This window comes from Capra hircus, chromosome 1, assembly GCF_001704415.2.
Source record: "Capra hircus breed San Clemente chromosome 1, ASM170441v1, whole genome shotgun sequence".
NCBI classification, from domain to species: Eukaryota; Metazoa; Chordata; class Mammalia; order Artiodactyla; family Bovidae; genus Capra; species Capra hircus.
The window spans coordinates 83,227,222-83,245,408 of NC_030808.1; the positions used below are offsets into that span (position 1 = coordinate 83,227,222).

The 18,187-nt window shown below is 43.4% G+C and overlaps 1 protein-coding gene and 1 pseudogene across 1 annotated transcript in view; one reads left to right on the forward strand and one right to left on the reverse strand.

Annotated features, from left to right (window-relative positions):
• On the reverse strand, window positions 416–5,203 carry LOC108636351 (annotated as a pseudogene).
• Window positions 5,548–18,187, forward strand: part of KLHL6 (kelch like family member 6) — a 56,701-nt gene continuing 44,061 nt past the window's right edge. Inside the window, exon 1 of the mRNA XM_005675211.3 lies at window positions 5,548–5,873. Coding sequence (XP_005675268.1) covers window positions 5,587–5,873 — 287 coding nt within the window. The 5' untranslated portion in view covers window positions 5,548–5,586. The remainder of the gene's footprint in view (window positions 5,874–18,187) is intronic.

Genomic DNA, 18,187 nt, shown 5'->3' on the forward strand with positions numbered 1-18,187 from the left:
GTCTATAGTACTCTGTACTCTGAACCCCGTTGTTGGTATTGCTGTTCCTCCAGGTCTAATGTCTTGCCTTAATTCTCTGATGTCTTCCAGGGATAACATTCTTCCATGAATTTCAAACCTGAGGCCTGCCACCAGAGCCCTTAATATCTTTCCCCGCCCCCCACAGCCCAGAGGTCTTTGGGGCTTTCCTGGTGGCTCAGATGGTAAAGAATCTGCCTGCAATGCAGGAGATCTGGGTTTGATCCCTGGTTTGGGAAGATCCTCTGGAGTAGGATATGGAAACACACTTTGGTATTCTTGTCTGAAGAGTTCTATGGACAGAAGTCCATAGGACAGTCCATGGGGTTGCAAAGTCAGACACAACTGTGTGACTAACACAACACAGAGGTCTTTTATTTTATTTTTTTTACACCTATTACACCACAGATTTGTAAGGAAGGGGTTCCAGCAGCTCAGGCTCCTTTCCATTGGTTCCTACATAGAATGCTTCTCTAGGGGGAGAAGACTGGTGCTTCAGTTGAGCCCAAGTACTTTTCTCTTGGCTCTCTGTTTTTCTGATTACTTTCCTTCACACATTTCAGGAAGCTATCTCAGCTCTTAGAGGGCTGAATCTGCTCAGTGTTTACATTAGTTCTCTTGTCCAGAGCCTTGCCCTTAGTTTGTTTGTTTCCAGCAGTGCCACCAGCATGCTGGGTAACACTAGACTCTCCCAGTTTCACCCTGAGAACATTTGTGAGGAATTCTTTTTTGAACATGATGTCTACAATATCACCTTTGTTGTAGAAGACGCACATGCATGTGACTAAAGGAACAATTCCATGTTTTCTTAAAGGCTTGGAGAACCTACAGTGGGTGCCGCTCCCCTTGCCCTTCACGTCGGTCATTTTGGCAAAATACTGAAAGTTGGCAGTTTCAGCCAAAACGAGAGAACCCCTTAATATCTTGAGAGCAAGCTCGACCAAGAAGCAAACGAGGACATGAAGTCATAATAGGATAAGAAGTGAGAGGTGTAGAACATGGAGTAGAGCGTACTTCATTGCTGTCCCCAAAGAGACAAGGAAGCCAGAGGTTTTTGTCTAAGTTTTTGTCAGGTGAAGGTCGCTCTTGGACTCTCCAGCACCTCTGGTGGTTTGGCGTGCTCTTCTTGCTGGAGGAGCCTCTCAGGTAGAGTGATACTTTGGGTGGGTCACCTCTAGATGGATATAGGCATGACATCCATATTGTGTGCTCGATCACTATGTGATCGTGCCTGTTTTTGTGTCCCTAAAATGGTGATCAAAGTACTTAACTGCACTGCATTAGTGGAAGGAACAAAAATTCACAAAACTCCTCTCATAGTTCCTGGACTATATTTGATGCGCAATAAATGGTAGCTTTAGTAGCAATATGTTAACATGGGGAAACAGTGGCTCTTCTTCTGTAGCTGACTTAAGACTTGTTTCTATCAATATAATTTGTGTTATGGAAGACAATTGAGTGGAGTCAGAAGGGGCAATTGTGGCCAAAGAGAGAGAACCCCTTAATATCTTAAGAGCAAGCTTGACCAAGAGGCAAACTAGAACATGAAGTCATAATAGGATAAGAAGTGAGACGACTCTATGGTATAGAACATACTTCATTGCTGTCCACAAAGAGACAAGGAAGCTAGAGTTTTTTGTCTAAGTTTTTGTCAGGTGAAGGTCACTCTTGGGGGGCATGGACTCTCCAGCATTTCTAAGAATAGAAATTTTCCTTGAAGCAGCCACCCATTTGTATGGGGACAGAATCTATTCTTTACAAGCATCATAAAGCCAACTAGCTTAGTAAGATATAATTAGATTCTTTTCTCGGGAGTAAAGCTTTTGCCAATGGTTGTATATTTCATTGCATGGTAGGAAAATAAAGTTTACACAGAATGGAATTATTTTGCTTGTACCTGTAAGGAATATTTTCTATTTCATGAATCTCAGAGCTTATCCAGTTTGACATAGACACACAGATTGTGTTTTTTACCTTTGCACTAAAATCTAATCATAGATCTTATCACACTCATGGTACAACTTTGTGTGTACTTGCCTACTAGGAAAATGGAGGGTTTGGGGGACGATAACAGTCTTATTCAGGTCGTGGAGTGGGTGGGTTTGGGAGGTATATGGAACATTATTGGGGAACTTGGTGAACAGGATCCACCATGAATGAAGAATTGACATATTCTTGGACTTCATGGTGGTCCAGTTGTTAGGACTCTACCTTTCCACTGCATGGAGCACAGGTTTGATCCCTGGTCAGGAAACTAAGATCCTGCACAATGTATGGTGCAGATGGAAAAAAAAAAATCCACGTTAGTAGTGGTCGTGGTTGCACAACTTGGTGAATAAACTAAAATCACAAACAAACAAAACAACCACTGACTTGCCACTCAAATATTCATCAGTAGTGGAAAAGCAATGGCAATGCACTCTAGTACTTTTGCCTGGAAAATCCCATGGATGGAGGAGCCTGGTAGGCTGCAGTCCATGGGATCGCTAGGAGTCAGACACGACTGAGCGACTTCACTTTCATTTTTCACTTTCATGCATTGGAGAAGGAAATGGCAACCCACTCCAGTGTTCTTGCCTGGAGAATCCCAGGGATGGGGGAGCCTGGTGGGCTGCCGTCTACGGGGTCACACACAGAGTCGGACACGACTGAAGCGACTTAGCAGCAGCAGTGGAATGTGAAAATGTGGCAAAGATAACACATAGAAGATAAAAAACAGACAGAAATGTGGTTGAATCTTAAAACAGATAAAGATGAATGAAAGAAGACATACTAAAAATGTACATAAGTATAATTATGCTTATGCACATTAAAAATTTTATACACAAAAAACTATATTATTTATGGATGCTTATTTAGTTGGTAAATCTATAATAGAAAATATGAAACTGTCAATGTGATTAATTGTAGGCTGCAGAAAGTGATTAGGACTAGGAAGACGTACAGAGGGTGCTCTCCTGGTGATGCATTATATCAGGTTATACTTACATTTATCTTTAGAATAATTTATTAAATTGTATGTTCATGTTTAATCATATATTCATGTTACAGATTTTTTCTTAAAGTTTAAAGAACAAGATTTGGCCTTGATACAGCATTTCAGAAACAAAGAATTGAGTTATATTCTTAATTTTGTTGTATTTGAAGTGGTTGGGTGGAATGAATATGGCCAGTGTTGTTTATAATCTGAGAGGTTGTAGAGGACAAAATCCACGAAAGGCATTGGGTCATGTGCTGTCCTCAGCTCTCCTAGAGGAGGTGCTTAGCATCATAGAGGTAAAGTTCTGAGCCCTTCCTGGCCAAGGCCTGCAGGAGGAGTTTGGCTTGTGTGTGTCTTTGTGGCAGGCACAGGGAACTAGTTGTATACACAGCCCGTCTTCTGCGCATACAAAGCCTGTATACAGGCTGTAACTTTGTTCAGCTATCACATGGCTATTTCTTGATCTTGGGGAGATGGACTAGTCCCAGTGGATGAATTGTATTTGATGCAAGCCAATCATAGTATTCAATTTATATTTCCTGGTATTTGGTCTGAGGTGGCCAAGTGGCCTGGAAAAGTATCACGGGGATTTCAGGAAATACTTCTCTCTCTGATAAAAAGAGAGAGATGGAGAAGAGATCTGTGCTTTTTTGTCCTGATTTTGGACCAGAGTTCTGTGGAAACATGGTGTTTTGTACTGCGACAGCTATTGTGTGACCATGTCAGTATACCTTTATCATTCCAAGGGAGATAGAGTGAAAGATGGGAAAATCTTCTGTCCTTGATGACATCACTGGACTTCTGGATCAATCTGGGACTCCACACTTCTAGCTTCTTATAATGTAAGACTCATTGTTTAAACCACTTTTGATGGGATATTCTGTCGTTGAAGCCAAAAGCATCTTTTTTTTTTTTTTAACCCTGGGCACAGCTTGGGCAAGGACTGAACCCTGGGCACAGCTTGGGCAAGGACTGAACCCTGGGCACAGCTCGGGCAAGGACTGAACCCTGGGCACAGCTTGGGCAGGGACTGAACCCTGGGCACAGCTTGGGCAAGGACTGAACCCTGGGCACAGCTTGTCCAAGGACTGAACTCTGGGCACAGCTTGCCCAAGGACTGAACCCTGGGCACAGCTTGGGCAAGGACTGAACCCTGGGCACAGCTTGCCCAAGGACTGAACCCATGCCACCTGCAATGGAAGCATGGAGTCCTAGGGAATTCCCAGAAGCCCAAAGCATCTTGATTAACAGAGCTCTGGATGAAGAACTAGTTTGCGGGGAATATCAAAGGCCCCGATTTTAGGAGTAAGTACCCATGGAAGAAAAGAAGAGCTGAAGCAGAACTGGAACTCCAGGAGAGGGAGTCACCATTGGCCAGGAAAGAGGGATTGGACTCTTGCAGGTCGTTGCTGCCCACTGCCACAAGAGCAGTGAGTGCAGGTGCAGACAGCAGAAGCTGCTTTGGTGAGATGCCGAGCACTAGGGTAGCTGTAGTAGGCAAGCCCAGCAGTTCTCTCCTTGGATACAAGAAGCCAGGGCCAACATGATATTACAGCTCTGATAGCCTGGGTGTGGCGGAGGAAACGGGTGCTTTAGAGTTGAGAACTGGGTCCTGCCACTCACTTGAGCAGAGCTTCACTTTCCTCAGCTGTAAAATTAAGTAAGTCATATTAGCACCATTGGGTTGTTATAAGGATTAAAATGCATTAACGCCTATAAATTTCCTAGGATACAGCAAAATGTTAATAAAAGACAGTTTTTTCTATTTAATGGAGACCTGCAGATGCAATGAAAATACTTGACAATCCACTACTAGACTCCAAGACCAATAGATGCTGAGTGAGGTCAGGCCAACTTGAGACTTCATAGGGCAATCTGGTGTTGACCTACCTGGATTGGTCTTCCAAGAGAGAAGACCCTGGGGATGGAGCTTCTAGGGGCCATTTCTTCTCTGCCCCCTGAGGCATATCTACAACAATAAACAATAGAGAGGGGGAAAGGGATCACTAATAATTGCCATGACATTGTTTTCCCCTGAGCAGGGAAGAAGACAAAGACAGATGACACGCAGTGTTGACAGAAATAAGAATGTCAGAGCTACATAGGGCTTTCCAAGGTTCCTGAGGAACTGAGTCGGGGGCTTATCATGAGGTCCCGGACTCCTGGATGGAAGGAGGAAGAGGATTTAGAATGTCCCATGTCCATTTCGTCATTGACACCTTGGGATATAGAAGCACCGGAAGTACAAATGTAATGACAAGAACCAGAGGCTTCCTGATCACGGATATGATGGGGGAGGTGGACCAGAATAGCCACACGGCACTAATAAAAGACTCTGAGAAGCCACTCCTTTTCTATGGAGCCCCTTCCTACACACCCTTCTAAGTAATTTCTAACCTTGTGATGATTACAGAAAGAAGAAGAATAGAAGTTACTGGCGTTTGTAGTAACAGGATGAGAAAGTGCGAGACTTCCTGTTATGTGTGTGTGACAGCTGGTGATAAGTGGAGGGCCCTGCACAGGAAATCCGCCCAGCTTCTGCAATGTGACCTGCCTGAAACTTGGGCGCTCCTTCAGTCTGAGTGTTGATGGCAGGACAAAGGGGCACCTGGACCATGGACGACGTGGTAGAGAAGAGTTTGGAAGGGCCCTTGGCACTGTCTACAGATGAGCCCCCCGAGAAAAGGGGAGACCTGGTAGAAATCTTAAATGGGGATAAAGTAAAATTTGATGACACAGGACTCTCCTTAATTCTGCAGAATGGCCTGGAGACCCTGCGGGTGGAAAACGCTCTGACCGACGTCATCTTGTGTGTGGACATCCAGGAATTCTCCTGCCACCGCGTGGTGCTTGCCGCGGCCAGCAACTATTTCAGGTCAGCAGCCTAGGACCAGAGTCAAATCGGGTGCAGGTCGTAAGGGAAATCTGAATTGATGCGACAGCCCGATTGAACTGGTTGGCTGTTGTATTGACGGTTTGTCTATTTGTTTAGGTTTGCGTGTCTATTAAAAATATGTACAAGAAAGGAAGCTATTAAACCTTAAAGTTTAGAATATAAGTCTTACTAAAAGAGAGCTTGCATCATTTCAAAGCAATGTTTATACCTTATGGCGAGCTTTAATGTGTATATGTATTAGTCCAGAGGGTGGAAAATTACTGAAGTTATGGGATTTTTCCCCCCAGTACCTGACTACTGTACTGGAAACATAATGCTGTCTTTGTTCAGCAACAGATATGGAGAAAATGATGTGGCTACTCTTAAAGTTAGCCAATGACTTACTGAAAAGCAGGGGCTTCTGTTGTTGTGTAGGGAGCGGGGTGGGAAGGGAAAGCAGTTACAAAGGTGCTTTAGAAGTTAGAGACGCCTAGTTAAAACAAACTTAGAGATCGGGGTTCCAACCCACCCTGCCCCTTTCTGAGCCTGGACTTTAGGCAAGTAATTTAATGCTCTGAGTTCCTGTTTTGTCATCTGTAAGATGGGAACACTGATGCTTATCTCTCAGGATTATTATCATAATTAAATGTGAGAGGGAAGAGTTTCACACAGTGCCGAGAATTTAGTAAATGCTTGATATATCTCTGTTGAAATTCTTCACCTCAGTCTATTTCAGCTAAGAACCATGTAGTGAGCAAATTCTTGGGGGAAGGAATGTGAGAGAATCAGGAACCTTGTGAATTTGGCTGGATCCAGAGTTTTTCAGATCAATGTAGACATGGTGGGAACCAGTTCCCAAGGGAAATGTGGATGCACAGGTAATTTGGGGAACTTGAAAAGAAATAAAAATTGTAATTCTTCTTATCAAGATTCTTCTTAACTCTTGGTTCTGGCTGAGGAAATGAAAAGCTATTTACTTATGTAAATATCATGGAAGGTATTTTATTTTATTTTTTGAGATGCTTAGGGGAAAATCTTTGGAATTCCAAGAGCAAGGTCTACATGCTGTTGTGAAACTGATCAGGTCCCATATGTAGACCAGGCAAGGGGATATCTGGGTTTGTAGGAAGTAGGGTCTCTATGTGCCAAGCCGACAATTATCTGATTTTATTTTTGCAACAGCATGATGAAAGTGCCTGATATACCCTTTTACAGATGAGGAAATGAAAACCCAGCATGACATATCTAGTCATTGCTGGAGCACAGATTGGGCACATTCTAGAAATTTTTGTTTTTATTGCAGTACAAACTGCCCCTCAATTGGAGGCTTTACTCCACAAGAAGCATGTAAAAGGTAACATGTAGGCACAGCTATAAGGCTGGGTTGACATATATAAACACATTACTTACTCCACCAGTATCGATCATATGCTTTCACACTGATCACAACCCCTTTCAGAAATGAAAGAAAGTCAATTTAGCCTATGTATGTGCTGAGCACTCACTTTCAGGTTTATTCTTTTTGCTTTGAGTCACTAGAAAACTGCTATCATAAAACAAGTACCTGATTACCAGTTTCATTAGGTGCTCGACCTGGCTACGAAATAGGACTGCCAGCTATGTGTTTTTGCGTACATCACTGGTTTCTCTAGTCCTGGGGTTTCTCAGTCCAAACAGAAGGTGTTTGGGTTCAGGTCCTTCTGAGCCTGATGATCTAGAATACTTAGGGAGTGTGCGTGCGGGAAAATGTGTGTCAGCCCCAGAAACAGCCATAGGGCAACGAAAAGCTGGAGGCAGCCACGTGGTGAATGTGTCTGCCAGTGGATGACAAGTCTCTTCCCAAACTGCCTGGTCATGAAGGGGAATTCCTTCCATTCTTTTTTTTTGATTCTTATCTTGGTATTTCCAGGGTGACTCTCCCCCTATAATGAATGCAATCCTGGAGACAGGATTCTTTTTTTCCAGTGCTACTGTTTAAAATAACTTGTGTTGTTGACCACTTATTGTAGGTAAAGCCCTGTGCCCCCTGTGTCACATACAGTCCCACTTAATCCTCATGACAGCCCCCCGGATGTGGGGAATTGTCTCCCCAATTCTTGATGAGGAACCCAAGCTTGGAGTGTCTTAGTTAACACAGTGCCCAAGTGAGGTTGGGACCCAAGACTGACATCAAGTCTTACACTCCCTCACTGCCTGGCTTGTTTCTAAGATTTTGAAAGGGCCTGGGAGCCAAGTTCCTCTTACGGTCAGGCTTCGGAAGGGCAGAGAGTCTGCTCTGTCTGAGAGGCTTCTGACATAGCCCCCTGAGCTCTGGAGGGCCTGAAGCTGGTTGTAAAATTTTGTAAGTTTTTTTTTCTTCTTCATTGAGAATATAAATATTTTCCACTTAGAGATGGAGCCATCGTTTATTTAACCAATTCTCTATCGACAGACATTTGGATTGTTTCTAATTGTTTGCTATTATAAACAATGTTATAATGAATAATCTTTTATGTCCTTTCATATGCATGTAGGAATGTCTGGGGGAGCCTTTCTAGATGAGAGTTTGCTGAGTCAAAGAGAAATGCAGCTGCAGTTTAGTGGCTATTGCCAAATTCTTCTTAAAAGGGGTTCAATAATTTTGAGCTCCCTACAACCTTCCCAGAACAGTATAGCATCTAACTTTGGGGTTTTTCCCAATCTGATAGATGAGAAATAGTATCTCAAGGTAGTTTTAATTTGCATGTCTCAATTTTGATAAGGTCAAATATCTGTTTTTTTGGGGTATGTTTTTGAAATTTTTTTCAATGAATCATTTAGTTTTTTGCTGTGCAGAGTCGTCATTGCTGCATGAGCTTTTCTCTCGCTGGGGAGAGTGGGGACTACCCTATGGCTGTGGTATGCAGACTTCTCATTGTGGTGGCTTCTCTTGCTGAGGAGCACGAGCTCTTGGGTGCACGGGCTTCAGTAATTGCGGTCCTGGGCTCTAGAGCGCAGGCTCAACAGTAGTGGTGCACAGGCTTAATTGCTTCTTGGTATGTGGGGGTCTTCCCGGACCGGGGATGGAACCCATGTCTCCTGCACTGGCAGGCGGATTCTTTACCACAGAGCCATCAGGGAAGCCCATATGTATTTTCATATGTTTAAGGGTCATCTGCAGTTCCTTTGTGCTCAGTTGTGCCCAACACCCTGCGACCCCATGGACTGTAGCATGTCAGGTTCCTCCATCCATGGGATTTTCTGTGAGCCATCATTTCATAGCCTTTCAAATAAAATTTACTTTTATAAAAAATTATCTTAATCAAAATACTACATGCAAATACTTAACAAAAAGTCAAACAGTATTTAAAAGCTAATAATGAAAACCAAAAATTCCTCTTCACTTCCCCCACCTGTCAGTCCTGATCACTAGAATCCACCATTTTCGATGTTTAGCTGTTACTGTTTCTTCTGTTATGATATTTATATTTCTATAAAAATATTCTTTTATTGCTCTTTCATTTTTCAATGTTAGACATCATTCATTCATTTTCAGGCATGTTTGATAAGGATTTAGCACTTAAACCCATCTCCCTTACTTATAATCTCTCAGTATAATACTATCACATTTTTGATATATTTGTATTAAAAGTGTACATTATACCCATGAATACATTGTTTTCTGTTGAGCCAAATTGTATGTTAAGGTTACATTTTCTTTCTTATAAAACTTTTTGTCTTTGCTGAAGTTAATAACTCACTCTTTTTTTTTCCATTTGCTTAGTTTTCGGGATATTTTTTGCTCACAGCCTCTCCATGGTTATGTTTCATGTGGTCCAGTGCATCAGAAGACCTGTCAGTTCTATCCACCCTCAGCATCTTTCTCACTCCCATTATCTCAAACAGCTCCTCTGAACCTGCTGCCCAGCTACTGTCTAGCTGCTTGTGTAAACACAGTGGCTGTAAATAGGGACTATATTAGTAACTCAGACAATGTAGTTCCCTTTGGGGGCCTATTTAAAAGTCTAGAGTGGAATGAGGAAGCTGGGAAAACACTAGAGTAGAGTTGAGGCTGAGAAAAGGGTGAGGGAGAATAAAGCTTAGAAAAAATTAGGGAAGTACAGGTTTAACATTTATAACAATGTTTTAAAAACTTTTATAAGACCTCTAGTGTCTTTCATAAGATTGCTACTAAGCTGCCATTTGGTTTGCTTCTGGACAGTTCCCCAAATCAAAGTCGTTAGAAGGGCTTGTGCATCCTGCATACCAGGCCACACTTACGGAATGATCTCCATTTAAGCCAGTGGTTCTGCCCGTTTGCAGGTGAGCATCTCACTGCAGAATATGGCAAATTCTGAGGTTGACCCATGAGGGCAATCGTGTTGTGATTCCCAGGGTTGGCAGAGGGAGGAAAGTACCAGTGATGTAGGTAGGGCTTGTCAGGCTACCCTTAGTCCTATGTGATGAGCCACTCTTCCTATGTGAATATATAAGCTTCCAGGCTGAGGCTATCAACAGCAAGCTCATTTGTTGCTGCTGATGCCTGAAATCTCTGCCTGGACTTGGCCCCTGCCTTGTACCTCAGTACTTCAAGTCTGTGGGTCTGGTTCCCTGAGGCTGTGATAAGCGGACTTTACTCACTAGCTACAAAAATCAAGCTCAAGGCCAGGAATGGGAAGAGTATTGTGGGTACAGTTTATTAATAATTATTCTATATTAGCCAATTACTGGATGGCAGAAAGGGGTCAAGGGTAAACTGGGCTTACTCTTAAGCTCTGTTTAGATGTAATTCTTGGCGTTTTCTCCATAATAATGTAAACTATCTAGAAAGGAGCCAGCAAATGCAGGTGATAGAATAAACAAAGATGAGTTACAGCCGTCTGAGTCTGGATTTAAAATCTGGCTAATGGCAAAAACATCGAGGATTGCTACTGGCACACTGGGCACTGCTAGTGAACTCAAATGAACTGATAATTGTACTTCTAGCGCTGGGTTGTGTATTTTACACCTTTGATATTGTCCTTTTGGCAGAACCATTATGGTGGTTAATAATTAAGTACTATAGATCTATAGTCTCTTACCTGCAATTTCAAAATCCCCAAAGTGCTAAAAATGGGAAAGTTTTCCATAATTTATTTGATCACCAAATCTAACTGGAACTCCACTCACCTGGTGAAGAGACAGCTTCTGAACTGAGAGGAGGCTACTTAGACTCTTTATTTTCCTTAAGACACTATTCATATATTCACTGCTGAGGTGCGTGCTACTGTGTTGAACTGAGGAGTGTTGGAGGTGCTATGTAGTATTCGTGATATGGTAAAAGCCAAACAATTCTGAATGCCAGAGCACATCTGGCTGCAAGATTTTGCAGTAAGGGGTTAGGAGATTTTCTGATAAAGTTAATTTTCATTTTGGGGGTGGTTCTTCCACCTTTTTTTCCGGCATATTTTATACTTATTTGTTGTTGTTCAGTCACTCAGTTGTGTCTGACTCTTTGTGATCCTATGGACTGCAGCATACCAGGTTTCCCTGTATTTCACTGTCTCCCAGAGTTTGCTCAAACTTGTGTCCATTGACTTGGTGATGCCATTCAACCATCTCATTCTCCTTTGTCCCTTTCTCCCTCCTGTCCGCAATCTTTCCCAGCATCAGGGTCTTTTCCAATGAATTTATGCTTATATTACATACTTATACTTGTAAACATGGTTTCCATATAACCTGCATCTTGCTTTGCACCCTTTTTTCTTGTTATCATTAGCCTATAGTGTTCCATAGTTTTCATGAATACTATTTATTTATTTAGCTACCATTTTTAACAGATGCATAATATGAAAATCATTCATTATGAATATAGGTTGCTTTCAAAATTTTTTTTTTATAAAGTACGTGGTAATAAATACCTTGTGTTAAGTACGTAGGGCTTCCCAGATGGCTCAGTGGCAAAGAATCCGCTCGCCAATACAGGAGACTTAGGACGTGCAGGTTCGATCCCTGAGTTGGGGAGATCCCCTGGAGGAGGAAATGACAACCCACTCCAGTATTCTTGCCAGAATAATCCCATGGACAGAGGAGTCTGGTGGGCTACAGTCCATGGGGTAACATATACAACTTAGTGACTAAGCATGAATACACATTAAGTACTTTTCACAGTTTGGAAATGGAAAACTAACATTTTTTGAGTATTTATTGCGTGCCAAGAACTTTGTTGGATTCGTTTTTATTTGATTTAATCTTCAAAATATTGGCAATTAAATAACAACACGTTGATAGCCTTTGTCTCCATTTCACCCTCCAGGGAATTCACTTCGATAGGAAGAATGGTTTCCATATTGGGACCCAAACTGAAGATAGACCTCTCCACTGGGCAGGAATATGGCTGTTAGGACATTGCCTGTGAAAGACCATTAACTCCCTCTCCCTGCCATGCACTAGTGTGGTCCACACAAGCTGAAAATGACAAGAAGATGTAAAAATGATTGCGTTTGTGTGCATACACACACAGGCATAGGCAGGATACAGTAGGAATGCTCACCCAATTTGAGTCTGGGGGCTGAGCTGACAGATCCTGGTAGCAGAGACCCAGCATGCCTGAGGGTACTGGCCTGGGTCAAAGGGCTAAGTAAGAAATAAATATGCAGGTCAGGGTGTGAGGTGAAGAGACACTATGCTTTGAAAGCACAGGACTTCAGTCCCTATGGGACATCGCTGGGGCTGGAATCATTAAGTGCTGACAGAGTGGAAAGAACACCATCTCAAGATTCTGCCACTGGCATTTGAGTCCTTCCCCTGCCACTTCTTGGCTGTGCAATACTGGAGAAATTGTTTGGCTTCTCTGAGGCTCAGCGAATTATCAACAACACAGTGAGGCTAATGATTTGCATTGACCTCTCCTGGTGAGTTAGTCTGAAATACACATAATAAAATGGATTCATTTGTAAATCTATTTCTCTCAATATTGTATTCCTGGCAATAAGTCAGATTTCTTAGTTCCAAGGAATAGAAATCAACTGACTCTTTGGGGAAGGGATTTATGTAGGTAACTCCTCCCAAAGGCTGGAGTACCAAACTCAGAAAACAGACAGCATCAAGGGAGGCCAGGCAGTGTCCAGGACCAGAGCCTAAAGCCACTTCAAACCCGTGGTGAGGAAGACTTGGAAGCCAATGCTAGCACAGCTGTGGCCCCTGGCGCGACTCCACTGCTGTCTTGGGAAACCGGAGGCTGCTGCTATTTCTGCTGCTTCTACCAGAATAGGTTCTCTGTTTCTGCCTCTTTGTGTTACCAGCTCCCAGTTCAGAGCCTGGGGTTGGTTCATCTGATTAGTCAAGTCTGAGTTAGACACATTAGGTTGTTAGCTGTGACAGAAGCTGGGAAAGTGAGCATCAGGCTTTTGTAGCTTCTGGATAGGGAAGTGGCTTCTGTGCCACACACCATCTTCAAACAGAGTTGTGCCACACCTAGGGAGGGTTTCAGGTGTCGGGCAGCCAACAAATGCCAAGGATTCTTTACATGCAGCTACTATGTGACAGGCCTACATTAGATAGAGAACAAGGCTTAAGGTAATATGAGCTAAACAAGTATTAGGGAATTTCACTGCTGTTGTCACATATGCATCAGAAATAAAGCTTCTGAGATCTTAGAAGAGAAGAGGACCATTACTAGCATTTTTATTCCTCCTTTCCCTCCAAATTGTAGGTAGTCCTTTGCATACTAAAAAGTAGGCTGAATGCTGAAGAATTGATGGTTTTGAACTGTGGTGTTGGAGAAGACTCTTGAGAGTGCCTTGGACTGCAAGGAAATCCAACCAGTCAATCCTAAAGGAACTCAGTCCTGAATATTCATTGGAAGGACTGATGTTGAAGCTGAAGCTCCAATACGTTGGCCACTGGATGCCAAGAGCCAACTCATTAGAAAAGACCCTGATTCTGGGAACGATTGAAGGCAGGAGGAGAAGGGGATGACAGAGGATGAGATGGCTGGAAGGTATCACCGACTCAATGGACTTGAGTTTGAGCAAGCTCTGGGAGATGTGAAGGACATGGAAGCCTGGTGTGCTGCAGTCCTTGGGGTCACAAAGAATCAGACATGCCTGAGCAACTGAACAACAACCGCAACAGTACATACCTGTGAGAATGTGTGGTGTGAAGGCATCATCCATCTTATATGGAATTGGAATTAGCTTGAAAGTGGGATGAGCTGCTGCTGCAGAAGCAGACACCTTGTAAATGTTTGACATGAATAAAAACTTGATATTCCTCCTGCAGGTTCTGTCACTGATTAAGTGGCATCCTGGTCCGAGCAGGAAGTACTCAGAGTCAGGAGTCTATTGCACAACTTCAGAAAAGGGAAGGATGATAAAGCGTGGTCACCACAGGAAAAACTAGAAGGAGCAGTTAGGAAGTCCAAAATGCTTCAGAACATTGTGGATTCGACAGGCCACTCATGTGACCCTCTGGGCACAGATGTGCCGTGCCCACAGAGTGACTTCTGCAGACCTTTGGAAGATGCTGCCAGGGGTTGCTGTCTCAGGGCAGAGTGCAATCAGGTCTTTTGAATTCTCAATAAATGTCATCTCTGTCACTTCCACCCTAGCATCTAGGGCATAGGGATCTTCTTTCAATCAGGAAGAGAAAAAAATATTCTTCTCCAGTTTTGAATAATGTTCCATTTAGCATTCAACTAAAACACAACAGAGAAATAATTTCATCATTTACATCTCAAGTTCTGACCTTTATCTCTGAATCAAATACACAGATATGTAACTGTCCCTCAATGAAAATGCCTTTACAGAGCTAGATTCTAATATAGTAAACACCAAACAGCCCCTGAGATGAGAGGGCCAGATGCAGAATATCTGTGTTTTTGATAGAACCACCTTGGAGCTCACCATCCATGCCATTGCTCAGTGTTCTACAGTGGTCAGCATCCTCCGGGCTGTGAGGGATAAAAACTCAAAGTCAACCAGCTTAGGCAAAAGAGGAAGGTGTTTGGTCACATAACCAAAGCATAAGAAGGGCCGGGAGGCAGCAGAGCCCAGGAGGAAGAGGAACAAGGCCTTGGAGGCAGTCAGGGAGCTCCGCTCCCTTCCCATCCTTGCTTGGTGCTCAGGTGGGGCTGCTCAGGCGCTCCACAGCCTCACGATGCTGGCAGCTCTGAATCTCACTTCTCTCAGTTTCTGTTCCAGAGAGCGCTGAGGGGTAGCTGCAGTTGGAAAGTCCCCAAGAAAGGCTGATTGACCCAGCTCCATTCAATTACCCAATCTGAGAGTAATCACTGGCAGGGACATAGGGCATGATGTCAGCGCAGCTCAGCTCAGGAGCCCACTGATGGACAGACAGGTGTGTGTTTGCGTGCCTGTGTGTGCGTGTGTGTGTGTGTGTGTGTGTGTGTGTGTGCCTGTGTGTGTGACAAAAGAGACAGAGAGGTCAGTAAAATGGTGAGAGCTTCTATTTTAACCACATAATTGGAGTAGAACCTGGGTGGGAGGGAGAGCATTTTCTAGAAAGAATAGGGCTAACTGGACAAAAGGAAAAGTACATTTCCATTAAATAAAGATAACAGATCCTGGCTTACTTTTAAATTAAGCAACTTGTTAAACTTCTGGATTTGCTTTGACTGTCAGGAAGCTCGATGCATTAGGTTTCCTTAGCCTAGGTTTCAGTGATACAGTCTTTTCCTACTTTAATCCCTTAGTTCTTATCTTCTCACTTTTTGTGTTAGTTTGTGTTTTATAACACCTCTGCTGCTTTAGTATAAGCCCTCTCAAGCTCTTTCAGAGAGGCCATTTCTGTATAAAAAGATAAATTTCACTTGTTATGAAAGAATATCTCTTAGCCAACCTACATATCCTCTGTCAGCTATAAGGATTCTTTTATTCTTTTAGTACATGTAACATTTTTGGAAAGGCTACAATAATTGCAGGAGTGCTGATACTGTTATGACTCTAAAACACAATCAAACCAAAAGTTGCATCATGGCCTTTTTCTGAGGAGACACTCAGAGATCTATAAAAAGTAACCATCAGCAATTTTGCATATAATGACTCAGGTCTGGGGTCAAGTAAGGCTGACTGTTGTCAAGAGGGCATATGTCATGTGGAGCAAGCTCAGACTTGCAGAGGGCTGGCATATAAAGGGCATTTTGGTGTTGGGGGGATTAGGGGAGGGTTTATGTCTCATGAATAATTCCAGGAAGGTGAGGTCGGTAGACCCAGCACACAAACAAAACAACAAAGATTCCACATATATGTGTTAATATATGATTGTTTTTCCCCTTCTGACTTACTACACTCTGTGTGATGGACTCTAGCTAGGTCTAACCACATCTCTGCAAATGACCCAATATCAGTCCTTTTCATGGTTGAGTAATATTCCGTTGTATCTATCTGCCACCTCTTCTTTATCCATTCATCAGCTAAATGGTCCAGAGGAGCCTGTCTGCAGGGCAGGAATACAGATGCAGATGTAGAGAACAGATGGGTGAACATAGAGATAGGGGTGGGTTAGAGGTTACAGTTATCATGCAGGCCTAAGCATAAGGCCACAGGAAGAAGGGTCGGGTTTGAGTGAAGAATATTTCAAGGGCCAATAAGGCTGAGAGAGATGGGAACGGGTGACCATGGAAGGTTTGTTGGGTTAGGATCAAAAGTTTGGAATGTACCTTGCAGGAAGTAGGAGGCCAGGGAAGAGTTTTAATTAGGAAAGTGAGACAGTGATCCAGTCTCTCTGTTAAAATAACCCTCTGGGCTGTGATGTGGAGGTCCTGACCTAGGGGCACCCTCAGGTGACAGCAGAGATTACAGGTAGAGAAGATTAGGTTGGAATTAAGGCTAAGGCAGTGGGGATAAGGAGACAGTTTCAAGAGACATTCAGAATCCTCTCTGAGGGCCCTCAGGGCAGCGAGACAACAAGGAAGAGGGTGCCATTAGTTGGCGAGAAGGGGAAGAAGAAAACAAGGCTTGGGGACTGGAAGACAAACTCCACTTCTCTGAGCTTCAAGATTGGAAAGAGAAAGAGAAGGCAGTTTAACTCTTTCAATCCTTCACCCACCCATGCCACTCCATTGCGGGGCAAAGCCCAGAAACAGAACAAGTAATATCAAAGTCAACTCAAATTCTGAACTTCTTTTTCAAACACTTTGAGGGAGACACACACCATACCCGTTCCCCTCTCTTATCTACATATCTGATACCTGTTGGCTTTTTGGAGATCTTTGTATGAATTTTAAAAATGTCTTATCTGGGCAGACCAGTTAGAAATAGGCGCTCCTTTCCCTAGGGACTGTAGCAATCCATGTCAGGGCTCAAGGCTTGGCAAGGGCAGCTGGAGGTCCATCCCAAATCTGACCACATCTGGGTGGCCCTGAGGGTAGCCCGGCCTGAGGGAACTTCTCCTTCACCTCTTGCTTCAAAATTCCTCTCTATCTGCAGCTGGAACATCTTTCACCCTCCCCATTTCCCCTGGATTCTGTGTCATAAAAGCCCAAAGAACAGTCTTGGAAGCCCATATTCCTCTTTGGCAACTTGTGGTGGGAGGAGTCTGGAGCACGCGTATAGTCATCTTTGTCCTATCACAAGACAGATAACTTTTAGGACTGGGGAAGCCTCAACATTTGATCACCCCAGGGTGAGGATTGGGACCAGTCTGCATGTTTTTAAGTGGTCAGAGCCAGGGAGTGCTCAGAAAAATTTCACAAAGCAGAGGCTGAGCCGCAATTTCTGGAAAAGAGCATGAAGGCTGTAAGAAACCAGCATGGGGATCTAGGGGGCTGAGATGGAAAATGTTTGGGAAAAGAGGGTGATAAGGAGCCTCCAGGGCAACAGTCTAGTCAGGATGTGGCAGTAGACAGCAAGCACAAATGCTGACTCTGCTCTCAGCCCAAGGGAAGTGAGAATCAGAGCAGATCTCACTGAAGAGGGTTGTGAGGGAAGTGGCGTTTTTAAAGGGGAAGCCAGGGGAACCTTGGGCAAAGAGATGAAAGATGTGAAAAGCAAATTAAGGTGAAAAACAATCACCATGCTTTGTAGTATAAAATCTTGGGTAGCAGGGCTTAGGATAAAGACCGTGAGACTGGAGTCCCAATTTGGAGACTCACTAGAAAACATAGCTCTTCACGCACATACCTTGCTCCCATCAATAAGTCTTGAAGATTATTGTTATTTATTCTCATGGCAGTTAGAGGAGAAACGTGGGTTTGGAGACGAGGGGAGTTCACTTGGCCTAGAGGACCAAGTATAGGACTGCGTATGTAGTTTCCTTTTCCTCCATCCATCCAACAATAGGCCAGTAAATAAGAATTCAGAGAGAAATAAAATCCAACCCCTGCCTCCAAGATCCTTAAGAATCTAATAGAGGGAAAA